At 57.0% G+C, this 15362-nt stretch overlaps 1 protein-coding gene across 2 annotated transcripts in view; it reads right to left on the bottom strand.

Moving 5' to 3' along the window:
* Window positions 1-287: 287 nt before the first annotated feature.
* Window positions 288-15362, bottom strand: part of IGSF21 (immunoglobin superfamily member 21) — a 274585-nt gene continuing 259510 nt past the window's right edge. The window contains exons 6-10 of one of the 2 annotated variants that reach the window (XM_088841593.1): window positions 12581-13055; window positions 2215-2300; window positions 1648-1840; window positions 1203-1241; window positions 288-492 (exon numbers count right to left, since the gene is read on the bottom strand). In XM_088841593.1, coding sequence (XP_088697719.1) covers window positions 419-492; window positions 1203-1241; window positions 1648-1840; window positions 2215-2300; window positions 12581-13055 — 867 coding nt within the window. In that variant the 3' untranslated portion in view covers window positions 288-418. The remainder of the gene's footprint in view (window positions 493-1202; window positions 1242-1647; window positions 1841-2214; window positions 2301-12580; window positions 13056-15362) is intronic. The other variant, XM_088841596.1, reaches the window with a different exon arrangement.

Raw genomic sequence — 15362 nt, 5'->3', positions numbered from 1 at the left:
CTCTGTGATTTGTGTTGCTTTGTTATGCAGCATCACTGTGGCAAGAGCTGACGATTACACCTGGCCCTGAGGGAGCTTTGGTTTCCTGAGTAAAGCCTCTGGCAACCTCCCACGCCTGGATCTGGATGAGACAAGGCGCTGCCCTTCCACCCCTCCTCCGGGAAGGAGCATGCCCCCTGTCACCCCGTCACTGCCGTCCCAAGGCTGCGTGCCGGGAGGCGCCCCGTTGCTGCTGTAGAACATGAAGAATACAGAGCCACAGGCGGAGGTGGGGAAAAGTGTTCTGTATTAATTAAACTGACCGAAGGAGCCAAGACATGGACAGAAGGAGACTAAGAACAAGACTGGAAGTAGTTTAAAAAAGAAAGGAAAACCGGTCGCAGAGACGCCAGTGCCGGATGCAGGGGAGGCCACGCCTTCACGTCAGCTCCAGGACCACTGTCAGGGCAAGCACCAAGGTGAGCCGGATACCAGCGGGGCCAGATGCGGAACCTGTGCGGGGGGCGGCGTCAGGGCAGGGGCCCCGCGCCACCTCTCGGGGGCGTGGGGGGGTGCGGGCAATGGGGACCACGGAGCTCCTGAGGACCCCGGATGAGAGTCTGCACTTCAGCGTTAGGGCGCGCTGGATTCCAGCTCCAGCCCTGCCGTTGGTCCCGGATGACTGTGTGTGATCCCCTCCCTGTCCTAGGCCTGCTGGGCGGAGGCCGGGCTCCCCAGGGGCCCCCAGGACCCCGCAGTGGGGACCAGGAGTGTGCGGGGATGCATCATGAAATGTGGGGTTAGCTCAGTGTGGGGAGAGAAGGGCTGCGGGCCTGGGAGGGGTATCTGGGCCTCACGGGGTGGTTTCCAGGTCAGGGGCAGCATAAAGGACCCTGCTGAGGCATTGGTCTGCGTGCCCAGCATCCTGCAAAGTGGTCAAGGGCCCCAGACCACAACCCCACGGTCAGGCTTGAACACATCCTCTTGGGGTCATGAAAGCTGGGCTCTCGGAAAGACCTGGTCCATGGAGATCCCTGACAGCTGCTTAGGGATACTGGGTCCCCCTTAATGGCTTTAGTGCCCACCCCTGAACTTTGACCCAGACTCTGCCCAACCAGAGGACAACCACGCGCCTAAGGCCTGAGGGAGGGGCAGGGGCAGGCAAAGGGAGCATGTGGGGGACCAGAGCTGTCACACTACAAGCTCCGAGGTTGGAGACTTACCACTGGAGTCTTCTGTTCCTCTTGGGATATTCGGGTTTTCTGTCGGGAAGAACAGAAAGAGAGCTAGAGCGCGGACGGCATTCAGAACTCGGCAAAGGAGGCCCCTCATCCAGCACCTGCTGGGTGTCACGTCAGCATGCCTCTCAGGGCAGGCACCGGCGTCTGCGGGCTGGGAGGTGTTGGCCCCATTCTACAGATGGAGAGACTGAGGGAGGGGAAACTGCTTGCCCAGGGTTGCCCCGAGTGGGAAATCTGAGGTTTGAACCCAGGGCTCTCGAGCTCCAAAGCTGCTTTTGTTTCAACCGCAGCTCTCCAAGTGCCTCACCACAGGGCGCCTCCTCGGGGCAAATTTGGGGAACTCGGGCCCCTGCTGCTCCCACCTCCTTGGGACAACCCCACCCAGCCCTGGGTAGCCCTCCCGATGCCCTGGTCTGGCACAGCATACCAAACACGATGAGCCGGGTGTGTGTGTCGGTGGAGCCCAGCGGGTTCTGGGCCATGCAGCGGTACATGGAGCCGTTGAGCTCGGCGGGCACGCGTTCCAGCACCAGCTCCTTGCCATCAAACTCGGCGCTGCCGTCCAGCAGGCGGCTCCCCACCCGCGTCCACGTAAACATGGGCTCTGGGAAGACCTCGTTCTGTTGGCCAGAGCAGGGGAGGCAGAGTCACAGGACGACCCTCCTGCCAGAGCGGGAAGGGCCCAGAGGCAGGGCCTGGCGGGGCGCGGGTAAAACATTCTCATCCGACGGGTTGGGAGTGACTGCCCGGAACCTTGGGAAGAAGAGGACTCTGGGGCTGAAAAGAAGGTCGAGACCCTGTGCCACGGGTGCTCTGAGCTGCAGACGGGGGGCAAAGCCGTGCACGCGCCCCCTGCCGTTCCTCGAGGAAGCCAACTCTGCCATCACACACATTCGGAGACTGGGGCCCACCGGCAGCGCTGGAGGTCACGGGGAGAGAGGCTGGGGCCCCGGCCACCTCCCGCTCCCTCGCAGGCCCTCAGAGCAAGGCTGACCTGGAACCCGTGGACCAGAATCCTCACGGTGTCCCCGACCCGGGCTCTGCTGGGCGTCATCATGATTTTGGGTCCTCTGGGGGCAACTGTGAAGGAATAAAAGGCCGAGTCAGAGGGCTGTGTGTTTGCACGGGGGAGAGGGGACTCAGCAAGGAAAGGAGGGGCGGGGGAGCGGAAGAGAAGGCGCCCATGCAGTGCACTCACTCACACGCAGTTCCCGAGCCCCGGCCGAGAGCTGGGGGTTTAGTGGCTCCCAGGACACAGCCCCTGCCCTGGCAGGGTTCACTCGGTGCAGGCAAAAGACGAGCGCAAGCCGGTGTGACGGCGTCAGATCAGAGACGCCCGGGGGACGGGGAGCCGGGGATGCCCCAGGGAGGAGCCGCCCGGGGATGACTCGGCTGCAAACAGGGAGGACCCTGCCCCAGCAGCCAGTACTGCTAGAAACTCACTCGTGTGTGCACTAAAGGCTTGTGAGGTGGGGTCTTGCCATGTCGGCCCCCTTGTACAGCTGAGTTAACTGAGGCTCAGAGAGGGAAGCAATTTGCCGAAGGTCACACAGCGAGCAAGCACCAGGCCAGATGAAGGGTCTCGTCCTTCCTGCCCCAGAGCGCTTTCTTCCAGGGTCATCTGACCAACAGTGTTGTTTGGACTCTGGCTTGGAAGTGAGTGGAACGTAGCAAACACGGGGGGAGCCGCCTCCTTCCCTGGGCCTGGTCTGTATCCTGATTCTCCGCCTCATCTGACATCACTTCTTTCAAGCCCCTTAACTTCTCTGAACTTGGGAGACACGATGCCCAAGGCGGACCTAGAGAATATCAGGGAAGGAAGAGCCACGGAGATCACTGGGTTCATCCTCTCAGGTCCAGATGGGGAAACCGAAGCCCAGGGGTTCAGTTCAGTTCAGTTCAGTTGCTCAGTCATGTCCGACTCTTTGCGACCCCATGAACCGCAGCACACCAGGCCTCCCTGTCCATCACCAACTCTCGGAGTTCACCCAAAGTCATGTCTATCAAGTCGGTGATGCCATCCAAGCATCTCATCCTCTGTCGTCCCCTTCTACTGCCTTCAATCTTTCCCAGCATCAGGGTCTTTTCAAATGAGTCAGTTCTTTGCATCAGGTGGCCAAAGGATTAGAGTTTCCACTTCAACATCAGTCCTTTCAATGAACACTCAGGACTGATCTTCTTTAGGATGGACTGGTTGGATCTCCTTGCAGTCCAAGGGACTCTCAAGAGTCTTCTCCAACACCACAGTTCAAGAGCACCAATTCTTTGGTGCTCAGCTTTCTTTATGGTCCAACTCTCACATCCATACATGACTACTAGAAAAACCATAGCCCAGGGGTGAGGGGTTTATCCAAGGTCACCCACAGATCCAGTTTCTCCTCCCATGACTTTCACAACAAGCTTCTGTCTGCCAGATCCTTCCATCACTCACTTGTTCATCCAGCAAGGAATTACTGAGCCAGCTGCTTGGCAGGGCTGGGGACACGGTGGTGATGGAGGCATGTGCCTGCTGACACGGAGCTCACACTTTAGTAGGGGAGACATTTGACACAAAGTACGTGAAAAAGAGCTTATCAGAGAGCCATAGCATCATGGAGACTTGGACCAGTGAGGAGTCAGGGTCTGAGTATCTCCTCCTCCGAGCTGCTAGGTCAGCTGAGAGGAAGCTCCTGAAAAGGGTTCCAGCTGGAGGAACAGCCAGGCCGTGGCGCTGAGGTTGAAGTTCAGGGGTAATGGGGGCGTGGACTGGGTCAGACCCCACAGATTTCTGGGCCAGGGAAAGAAGCAGGGTTTAGATCGGAGTGCCTCACTCGTGTGACTCTCTGCGAGCATCTTCCAGGGGTGGCAGCAGGAGAAGAGCTTTGTCCCCAGGCTCTGGGGCTGCCCCAGGATTTCCTCATTGGCCCTATCAGCTCCCGAAACCTCTCTTTTCCACTCAGAGCTCTCAGAGAAGAATTCAGAGCAGCTGGCGGATGTGAGTGATCTTCCAGGCACTGCCAATTTTGTTCTCCGAGAATGACACCAAAGGACTGTTAATTAAATCACAAGTAAGACATCTGAAGGGCCGTGTGGGGCGGGGGGACGCATCAGGGGAAGAGCCGGGCCCTCGCCAGGGGACGGAGCGACGGGGGAGGCGGGGGCGGCTCCCACTGCTGCATCCACCACGCAGGAGAGGAGTCCTGTGCAGCCCTGGACCAGTCCCTTCCCCGGTTTCCCCAAATGCAGGGTGGGAACAGCCAAGGCAACCCTTGCCCGCCCACCACACTGGGCTGTTAGGAGTGCTGGGAGACGGTGTGGGTTTGAGGGCATTTGTCCAGCACATCCTGAGTGCCAGGCACTTGGTTAAGCATCTTAAGATGTACGATCTCATTTAAACCTCCAACCTCTTGAGATTGTCCTCATAAGTCTATGAAGGCCTAGAGGAGTCAAGTCACTTTCTCGCCTTTTTCGTGAACTCGCAAGCGCTGTCAAGGTTCCTTTGTGAGGAGCGTCTCCTCTTCTTGTCCTGCGCGGGTGGCACTGTCCCACTGCAGCCAGCAGGGGGCATAGAAGAGCCCCCTTTCCTGGAGAAGCTTGAGCAGGAGGAGCAGACAGCTCCTCGGTCGGAGTCCTAACTGCCCTCTTCTCTAAAGGCCCCGCCCACCCGTTTCAGGCCGGCCTGGGTCTCCTGGCCCCCAGGAGAGGGAGCTCACATTTATCAGGCGCCTGACACGTACTAGACTCCATTCTAGGACCGTCCCCAGCCCCCGCCCTCCTCCTGATGCTTATGAAGCAAATTGCCATGAAACTCATTTTGCAGGTTACATAACTGGCTCCCAGGAGGTCACACAGCAAAGAAGTGGCCGGAGCAGGACCCGATGGTGCATCAGTCTTTAGAGTGGTGCTCAGGGCCCGGGGTGGAGGAGAGGTGGAGCTGCTAGCATGAGGGCAGCCAGACCCCTCCCCTGCTGCGCTGCGCTCCCGGGTGGAGCCAACCCTGAGGGGTATGGGGTGGGTAGGTGAAGGGTCTGTTCTGCCCTCATACCTCCAGGCCTGACCCCAGCAGCTGCCGGCCAGCGAGAGCCTTGGTGGCAGGCGGCCCCTCTGACCTGCAGCAGGAGCTGCTGGGAGGCCAGCGGCCACCACCTACACCCTTCCACGGAACGCTCACGCCCTTCAGCAGTCCTGGCAGGCCGGTCCTGGGCCCTCTCTCCGGCCCCTAGAACTCAGCACTGAACGGACCAACAGGAAGGCTCTCTGCCCTGGGATTCCCCTCCACTCAGTTCCTTGCCATGTGGAAAGAGTGGGTGTCCGGAGACCCAGGACCGAGGCCTGTCTTCCAGTCCATGGTTACGTGACTTGCATGAGTCAGGTCAACTGTTGGGCCTCAGTTTTCTCACCTGTATATGGTGAGAATAGGCCACTATCCCACTCTTTGAGAAACGATTCTGAAAATGACAGTGAGGGGGAGAGACGAGACAGAAATGTGAAATGGTCTGCGTCTGCTCAGGGGCGCGCAAAAGATCCTGCTTCTATAACTGCTCTCTGTATGCCTCAGCGTCGTGCTGCAAGAGAGCCTTCTGAAATCTCATGGAAAAGCTCTTCCAGGCCCTTCACTGTGGGAATTCTGGGTCTTCTGAAGACAGCCATCTACCCACTCACCCACCTGCTCATCCACCCAATTATTCATTCGTCCATCCTCCCAGCATTTATTCATCCATCCCTCCATCCTCCTGAGCATTTATTCATCCATCCCTCCATCCTCCTGAGCGTTCATTCCATCCATCCCCCCATCCTTCCAGCGTTCATTCCATCCATCCCCCCATCTTCCTGAGCATTTATTCATCCATCCCTCCATCCTCTCAACATTCATTCCATCCATCCCCCCATCCTTCCAGAATTCATTCCTTCCATCCATCCATCCTCCATTCATTCCATCCATCCCTCCATCCTTCCAGCGTTCATTCCATCCATCCCTCCATCCTTCCAGCGTTCACTCCATCCATCCCTCCATCCTCCCGAGTGTTCATTCCATCCATCCCCCCATCCTTCCAGCGTTCATTCCATCCATCCCTCCATCCTCCTGTCACTCCATCACGTTATTCATCCCTTCACCATGTCCCCCATGCACCCATTTATACATCCATCATCTCTCCAAATACCTACCCATAAACCTACTGATCCGCTCACCCACCCATCCATTCATTCATCTGCTGTATCTAGTTCTTTATTGGACACCTAGTCTGTATTGGCCACTATGCAGGGCAATGTTGGGGACACAGTAATGAATAATAACAGTAGCCTGTATTTACCAAGTACTTACTCTGTCACTCTGGGAAGCACTTCGGATGCACTGCCTTGTTTAATCCTCACTGAGCCCTGAACCATGTGAAAAAGACCTGTCCACATACAGTTTAAATTCCAGTGGAAGATCCAGCGATAAGAAAATATGCCACATACTTGCATGGGTGCACGCTCAGTCATGTCTATCTCTCTGCAGCCCCATGGACTGTGGCCCCCCAGGCTCTCTGTCCATGGGATTCTCCAGGCAGGAATGCTGGAGTGGGCTGCCGTGTCCTCCTCCAGGGGTTCTTCTCGGCCCAAGGATCGATCCCCCCTCATCTCTTGCATCTCCTTGCACTGGTAAGCGGATTCTTTTTTACCACTGAGCCATCTGGGAAGCCTCTCATGCCCTTGCAGATGGAGATAAACGCAATGCCAGAAAACAAAGCAAGGGAAGGTGTTCGACAGGGACTCCAAGAGAAGGCCGGGAAAGAGAGTTCAAGTGAAGAGCCTTTGGGTAGAAAATGTGAGCAGAGCCCTGACTGAAGGAGGGATCGGGACTATCTGGGGTCAGGTTATTCCAGGCAGAAAGGAAGGACAGTGCACAGTCATGGCGGTGGGCCCGAGCTGGGTGCATTCAGGAAGGGTAAGGAGAACCCTGCGGCTGGAGCAGACGGAGCAGAGACGAGCGTGAAAGATGAGCTCCACGGGGCTCACGTTTGCACATGACGCCGTCTGTTTTGGGTTGCTCTGTTTGACTTTCATATATTCTTAAATTGCGATGAAGCGCACAGAAGGGAAATGGGCTGTTCTTAAGCTCACAATGTGACAAACTCTACTAAACGTGAGCACCTGTGCGGCCACTCTCCCAGTCAAATTCGAGGACGTCCCACCAGTCATTCTCCACCGTCCACAGGTGAGCACGGCCCTGCTTTCTCCCCTCAGAGGTCGGTTTTGGGTTCTAGCGGCTCCTGAACTGTGCAGCGTGCACTCTGCTGCCTGGTCTCACCCAGCACAGGGTTTCTGAGTTTCGTCCATGTTGCTGGTGAATTAGGAGTTTATTCATCTCTGTGGTTGAGAAGTGATTCATCACATGACGGTATCACAAACTCCATCATCCATTTTCCTAGTAACATTTTTCTTTCTTTCCTTTTTTACGATTTTTGTTGTTATGGGCAAAGCTGCTGTGAACATCCAAGTGTTTGTATGTGTTAAGTCGTGGGTGACTCTTTGAGACCCCATGGACTGTAGCCCGCCAGGCTCCTCTGTCCATGGGATTCTCCAGGCAGGAATGCTGGAGTGGGCTGCCATTTAATCCTCCGTGGGATCTTCCGACCCAGGGACTGAACCCACATCTCTCGCAAGTCCTGCACCGGCATTCTTTGCCACTAGCGCCCCCTGGGAATCCTCAGGTCTCTGTGGATGTATGTTGTCGCTTTTCTTGGGTAAGTGTTTATGAGTGAGTTTGCTGGCCCGTAGGGTAGAGAGGAGCGTTCCTATCTTTGTGAGAAACTGCCAGTTTGCCGAAGCAGCAGTGCTGTTCCTACAGCCCGCACTGTGTGAAGGCTCTTATTATTCCACATCCTGGCCAACGTCTGGGGCCGTCCATCTTTCCACTGCAGGCATTCTGGTCGTTGGGAAGCGGTATCTCACTGAGGTTTTAGTCTTTATTTCCTTAATGATGTTATTTATATACCTTTTTATATGCTGATTGGCCATTTGTATATCCTCTCTTTAAAGATTTGTTTTTATTGATCTGTAGTGGTTCTTTATATATTCAGGATATGAATCCCTCATCATATATGTGTCTGGAGAGTATTTTCTCTCAGTTTGTAGTTTGCTTTTTCATCTCACCTCATTTCATTTTCTTGAAAGTGTCTTCTTAGGAGCAGAAGATTTGAATTTTGATTAAGTCCAATTCACCAATTTTCAAATTTGCATTTAGTGCTTTTTGTGACCTTTTTAAGAAATCCTTGCCCACCTCAATGTCACAAAGATATATTCCTGTGTTTTGCCCTAGAAGTTTTTATGATGCCGAGTTTTACATTTAGGTCTGTGACTCATCTCAGATTAATCGTGTGTATGCAAGGTAGGGGTCAGGTTCATTTTCTCCTTAAGCGTATCCAGTAGTTCCAGGCCCACGTGTTAAGAAGAGTTCTGTCTTCCCATTGAACAGCCTGGGGGGGGGGACCTTTGTCAAAAATCCACTGACTGTATGTGGGTCTATTTCTGGACTGTCTTTTCTTCTATCAATCTGTCTACCATCCCAGGATTTTGGGTGGGTGTGTACGTGGATTTATATTTTAGATCAGTCAGGGTGGAGAATAGAAAAGGACACGAGTGGGAACAGAAAGGCCAGTTCGGGGCTGCTGCACTGGCCCAGCGTGAACTGCCGGTGCTTGGATTGGGAGGTTGGGGAGGAGACCACGAGGCAGGGCGGCGGTGGGGTAGGTTCTGAGGTGGAGATGCCAGGGCATTCGGGAAAGAAGCCGCCTGCAATGCAGGAGACCCCGATTCAATTCCTGGATCATGAAGATCTGCTGGAGAAGGGATAGGCTACCCACTCTGGTATTCTTGGGCTTCCCTGTGGCTCAGCTGGTAAAGAATCTGCCTGCAATGTGGGAAACCTGGGTTCGATCCCTGGGTTGGGAAGATCCCCTGGAGAAGGGAAAGACTATCCACTCCAGTATTCTAGCCTGGGAAATTCCATGGACTGTATAGTCCATGGGGTAGCAAAGAGTCGGACACGACTGAGCGACTTTCACTTTCAAGGATGGCTTGGCTGTGGGGTAGGAGAAAAGAGGGGGAAAGTGGGTGACTCCAAGCATCCTGGTTTGATCAATGGGAAGTAGGTGGTTACCGTCTCCTGACATGGGCTCTAGGACCACAAGGCCTCTATCTTCTTGGGAGCAGTGGGTTCTGAGCTGAGGGGACATCCCTGTCAGGGGGAATACCTACAGCCCATAGGGTCACAAAGAGTCGGACACGATTGAAGCAGCTTGGCGCGCACACACACACACAAAGGGAAACACGGGGAGGCATGTCCCAACCCTTGCTGGCCTGACCTTTAAAGTCCTGAGCAGATGATTGGAACGTGTGCCCTGAGGTCATCTCCTGCAGCACTCTTTCTCACCGCATGGCCAGAGTGCAGGATGCCTTGATTGTGTGACGCACAGACCCTCACTCAGGACCCCCGGCTCACACCACCGTCCACTGGCCATAGCCACTGGCTCCCTAGCTCCTCACCACAGCCCCCCGGTGAGCAGTAGGGCACAGAGGTTAAGAGCATGGGCTCTGGGGTCAGACCTGGCTGGGTGACCCAAGGAGAGCTGCTCTCAGCCCGGGTCCCCTCACTTATACAATGGGGATCTTGATGGCATCTCTCGGCCACCTCATAGGGTCCCTGCGAGGAGATCTTGTGGGGAAAGGATCTGGAACAGAGCCTGGCTCCAGGGTGCGCCTCACACACATGTGAGGTTACAATTGCTGTCCCCGCTCAGCAGGCCAGGAAACGAGGCTCAGAGCCCCAAGAGGCTGGAGACCCTGCCAGCTGGCAGTAGTTGGGACAGGAAGCCAGCATGAGGGTCTCTTCACTCACACAACTCATTTGGCCCCTTCACTTGGGTGGCCCCTGCCGGGTCCCCTAATCCCTGTGGACACACACGTGTCCATCATGTCCACTGCCTGTGAGTGGGCCTTTCTCTTGCTCTGGTGAGGACGATTTGGGGGTGCATGTCAAGGTGGCTCCACTTGGAGGGAGGAACCATCTGGAACCTAGGGTCGGGCAGGCAAGCGCTCTAACATGGCTTGGGTGGGCGTCGGGAAGACGGCGCAGCGCCGCTGCATCCCGGGGGCACGTGGGCTGCAAGCTCCGCTTTCCGGCCGCTCAGAGGCCTCATCTGCTCTCATCTTTCTCATTCTGTCGGGGGTGGGGCAGGGGGCCAAGGCTTCGGTGAGAGAGGCCAGGGGTGGCCTCCACGGATAAAGCCTCCTGATGAGGGGTTGAGGCTGCTCTGACTCCCAGCCTGGAAGTGACTGTATCTTGCGGACAGGGACACTCTGGGAAGGATGGAGGGTCCAGAGAAACTTGGGGTGGGGCTGCCTGGCAAAGTGGGGAGGCTGGGAGAGGGGTCTGGGCACGCTCTGTGTGGGAGAGACCCTGGCACCCGACACAGGGCCTGCCCACAGCGGGTGCTCGCCGAGTTCCCCTGGAGTGAAGAGCAGATGGTACTCATGGGGCAGGTGCCGTGCCAGCAGATGCCTGAGGCAGCTCAGCGAGTGGAGGCTAGGGGCAAACCACGCTGGAGCCACCCCTGCCCGACTCGCTGCGGACAGTGAACCTCACCTCCCCGGTCTCCTCTGTGCCATGGGACACTGCTAGCCCTAACCTCATTGAGTGACCACGGGGTTAACAATCGTGGTATCTGCTGGGTTCGTACGAGGAAAGCAACGGTCTGTGGTATGCGGTAGGTGTTCAGTAAATGCTGCTGCTAAGTCGCTTCAGTCGTGTCCGACTCTGTGCGACCCCACAGACGGCAGCCCTAGTCAGCCCTTGTGACCATTTTCTGTGTGGGCAAGTGGCCTCTAGGAATCACAGGGCCTTTTATGGGTCCTCAGAGAACGAACCCACAGCCAGCAAGGGTGCCCAGTCCTGGGGCTGGCAGGTTCAGTGGCTGGCACAGGGGGAAGTGGAGAAGGCACCAACAGAATGGCTGGAAATTCCAGCTCTGCTGCTTATGAGTTGGTGGCTCAAAGGAAGGGATCCCACCAAAGTGAGGCTCAGTTGTGCTCACCTGTAAAATGGGGCTGCATGGCAAACTGCCTGTGAAGAGTGAATGAGAGGACCGTGGCGTGTGATCCTGGCGCATATTAGGTGAATATGCACGCGAGATCCTTTCTTTGGTGTCTGGTGCAGGGCTGGTGCTGGGTTTTCTGGTGGGCCAGCTGAAAACAGAGATGCCCTTTGGACGCCCCCCGCCGCCTGCCCCAGCACAGGCTGGGGCCTCAGCCATCACCACTCACTGTTCTCTTCCTTGTCACGGGGGTCTGAGTTGGGGGCTGCGGATGTTTCCAGGCAACCGCTCACCACTGGGGGAGCTGCAGGGACAAGGGCAGACTCCTTGGGCTACGAGTTGAGCTGCTGGGTGCTGAAAGTCAGGTCCAGAGTGTTGTGGGCAGAAGGGGCCGGTACAGGGTCACTGAGGCCATCTCCCTGCCCTACCCCATTCTCGTCAATACAAACGCTGGCTCGAAGGGGCTCATATTTCTGGAGAAGATTCCATACGTCCCTTCTCCCTGCCTCTACTCAGCTGGGAGATGGATAAGGGGAAACGGATCCGATCTTAGGGAGCTGCTCTGGGGAGAGGCTGCTCTGTGTGAAGAGGAAGCAGGTCCCGGCTGGGGACTGGATTCAGGCTGAGCTGATGCCGGGCATCCAGTTCCCTGGTTGAGCCACTTCCCATACCCCTGCAGGTGGCAGGGTTTCCATGGCGCTCTGCCAGAGCGGCACCCTCCCACACCTGGTACGTTCCCCACCACATGCTGGCCAGGCTTCCATAACCGCTAGCAGCCCTGACCCTGATCTGACCAGCTTCCGGCCTGCCACGCTCGCAATCCGTGCCTAGTAACTCTCCCTGGGCTCGTGGGTCTCTTATTCAATCGAGAAAACCCCCTTGTCACCTCCACGTCCCCGCCTTTCCCTGACCTGACTCAGCAGCCCTGTCTCACGGGCCCCGACTCCTGTGCACCCTTCACTCGCACAGCAGACTTCCCAGGGGCTGGCACACTCCACCCATCATCAACCTTGAAAACCCCCCGTGTTCCTAACACTGATCTAGCAAACTTCCGAGACGTCCATATTCCCGATCCTATTGGGCCAGACTCCCCAGACCTCCCGTGACCTCCCGTGGCCTCCAGCCCCGCTCAGCAAACCTCCCGAAGAGCCTGACCCTGACCTCTGTGCCCGACCCGAACCCCGGCTTGCTCCGTCTTCTCCCCGTCTCCGGGGTGGCCGGCGGCCCACCACCCTGTTCCAAGGCTCCCCACCGCCCAGCTCTGCAGGGAGGGGGCCCTGCAGAGGGGCTCCCGGCGGGCCTCACCCAGCGTGACCTCGGCCTTCATGGGCATCGACAGCGCTGGGTGCTTGACCTCGCAGCTGAAGAGGGCCTCGTTGTCGATCTGCGGGTTGAGCGTCCAGGTGAGCAGGGCGCGCACCTCCACCGTGCCATCGCTGCCCGGGGTGTGGCTGTGCCGCAGGAAGTAGACAGGCTCGGAGCTGTGCACCCAGCGGGGGAACTCGCGGCTCACCACCGTCTCGGGGATGCTCTCCGTGGTCGGCCGGATGATGCTGCTGGGATCCGGGGTCAGGCTGCGGGAGGGACGCTCCGTGGAGGGACGCCCGCCCCAGGTCTCAGCGTCCAGCAGGGACAGTGACTTCTGCATCTTGGTGTCGTCCAGGTCACGATGCAGGAGGCTGCGGAAGGGCCTGCTGTCCTGGAGGGGACCAGAGCTGGCTGCCGGCGGCTCCGACAGGGGCACTGCATCAATGGGTTCCCCGTCTCGCTTGAAATAAACCTGAAATTGCAAGGAAGGTGGGGGAGAAAGATTTGGTGCCACTGACTGGGACCTCCCAAGGGGCTCTCAGAGGGACTGGCCGCAGGAGGCCCTCCTGCTCCTCGTAGCCTTCTGGATGGACCCCTCTCTACCCCTACCCCTCCAGCACCCCAAGCACTCTGAGGCAGCTCCGTTCAACAGGGACACGCAGCTCTGGTGGTAGAGGCTCAGCCAATGAGCTTCTTTGAGCCTCAGCTTCCTTACTTGGAATACTGGGGCTTCCCCAGTGGCTCAGCAGTAGAGAATCCGCCTGCAATGCAAGAGTCACAGGAGACTCAGGTTCGAGCCCTGGAAGATGCCCTGGAGGAGGACCTGGCACCCCACTCCAGTGTTCTTGCCTGGAGAATCCCATGGACAGAGGAGCCTGGGGGCTACAGGCCATGGGGTCGCACAGGGTTGGACTCAACTGAAGTGACCCAGCCCACAAAGGGAACAGGGTCACCTACTTCCTGAGGCTGCCGGATGCTCAGAAACAGTGTGCAAACACAGGACCCTGGACACAGGCCTGGCAGCCCTCCCCCACCCCCAAGGCTGCCAGGGGGTGGTCGCCGCCCACCTGGAGAGAGCAGGGCAGGAAGGGAGACGGGCACCAGAGTGTAAATGAGATGTCAGAGGAGAGTGTGTGTGTGTGCGAGCCACATCCTGGTGGTGTTAGAGATGGAAGGCAGGAAGCAGCTGTGTGTGTGGGAGGGCGCTGGCGCAGGACGGGGCGAAAGCTGGCGTCCTCTCGCTTTCTCTGCTAATAGGGACTTCGAGTTTGGAGAGGCGGCATTTAATTTAATTTGCTGTCTTTTTATTTTGGTACATGCACCCAGAGGCCTGTGGGGATTGGGTGTTTTTTTTTTTTTTAAATAAATGAGATAAATAAATCGATGGGAGGCAGGGAGAGGGTAGGCCAGGCAGCAGCTCTGGGGACACTGGTGCACGGGGGGAGGGTGCATGAAATGTGGGGTGCGCAGAGGCTGTCAGCATTTATAGCGCCAATGAAGAATCTCTTATGCACATAATAGCCTGCTTTGGGGTTTTTCTTTCTTTCCCCCTTTTTTTTGAAAAGTGCTTCAAAAGCAGGTTTGTAATTTATATCAAAGAATTCTTTCAAGTTCTGATGTCCCAGGCAAACGTAAGGTGCCTGGAACGTGGGGAGATGAGGATCTCGTATATATTTGAATTTCATATTGCTATGTCTTAAATGGCAGGAGCCCGAGCGGGGGTGGGGGCAGGGGGAGGTCTTCCCGGCAGCCTCGGGACCGTGAGTAGAATTTTGTGTGCGTGTGCTGTGCAGAAAAGGAGTTTTTCTTTGGGGAAAAAGACCAGCTTGTCTCACTTTAGGGAGGCCAGACCTCCTTATGGGTTCCGAGGGGGAAATCCTGGGACCGTGTCCTGCCCTCGCCGGTTGCTGGCTTTGAGGCTGCTTTTGGTCTGTGTCCTTGGGGCTGTAAGGTCAGGGGGCAGGACCTATGACAGGCTCCTTCTGCACCCGCCACGGCCCGCTGTGCTTCTGGGCACCTGCTTATTGCCCTGTTTCACTTCTCCTCACACCTATTTACTCCTGTCCCGTCCTGGGCAGCTGGGTCTCCCTGGGCTACAGCCTGGGGTGAACTGGCCCAGGTCCCAAGATCACCCCCACGGATCCTACCTGTGAGACAGTCGAGGGTCTGGAAGGAGAACCGCCTCCCCACCTGGAACTCTACTCCCCCTGCCCATGGTCCACTCTCTGCTCAGTCGTGTCCAACACTTTGTGACCCCATGGGCTGCAGCCCGCCAGGCTCCTCTGTCCATGGGCTTTCCCAGGCAAGAATACCGGAGTGGGTTGGCATGCCCTCCCCCAGGGGATCTTCCCGACCCAGGGATTGAACCGAGGTCTTCCGCATTGTAGGTGGATTCTTTACCACGTGAGCCACCAGGGACGCCGCTAACTCCACTCTACCCCTCCCAATACCTGTGATGTTTGAAACTCAAAACTGGAAGGGGCCTTGGGAGCGTGCACCCCATGGGTCCTCAAACGGTTCAGGGAGCCCCATGTGCTCTGCGTAGTCGCTCAGTTGTGTCCGACTCTCTGTGACCCCATGGACTGCAGCCCGCCACACTCCTCTGTCCGTGGGATTCTCCAGGCAAGGATACTGGAGTGAGTAACTGCCCTTCTCCAGGGGATCTTCCCAGCCTGGATCCAACCCACATCCACTGTGACTCCTGCATTGCTGGTGGATTCTTTAGCAGCTGAGCCACCAGGGGAGTTTGCAGGGAGCCCTAAGGGTTCCACAGACGAGC

Source organism: Moschus berezovskii, chromosome 2 (genome assembly GCF_049115385.1).
Source record: "Moschus berezovskii isolate FMDL1 chromosome 2, NW_MosBer_1.0, whole genome shotgun sequence".
Lineage (NCBI taxonomy): Eukaryota > Metazoa > Chordata > Mammalia > Artiodactyla > Moschidae > Moschus > Moschus berezovskii.
This window is presented reverse-complemented; position numbering and strand designations above follow the sequence as displayed.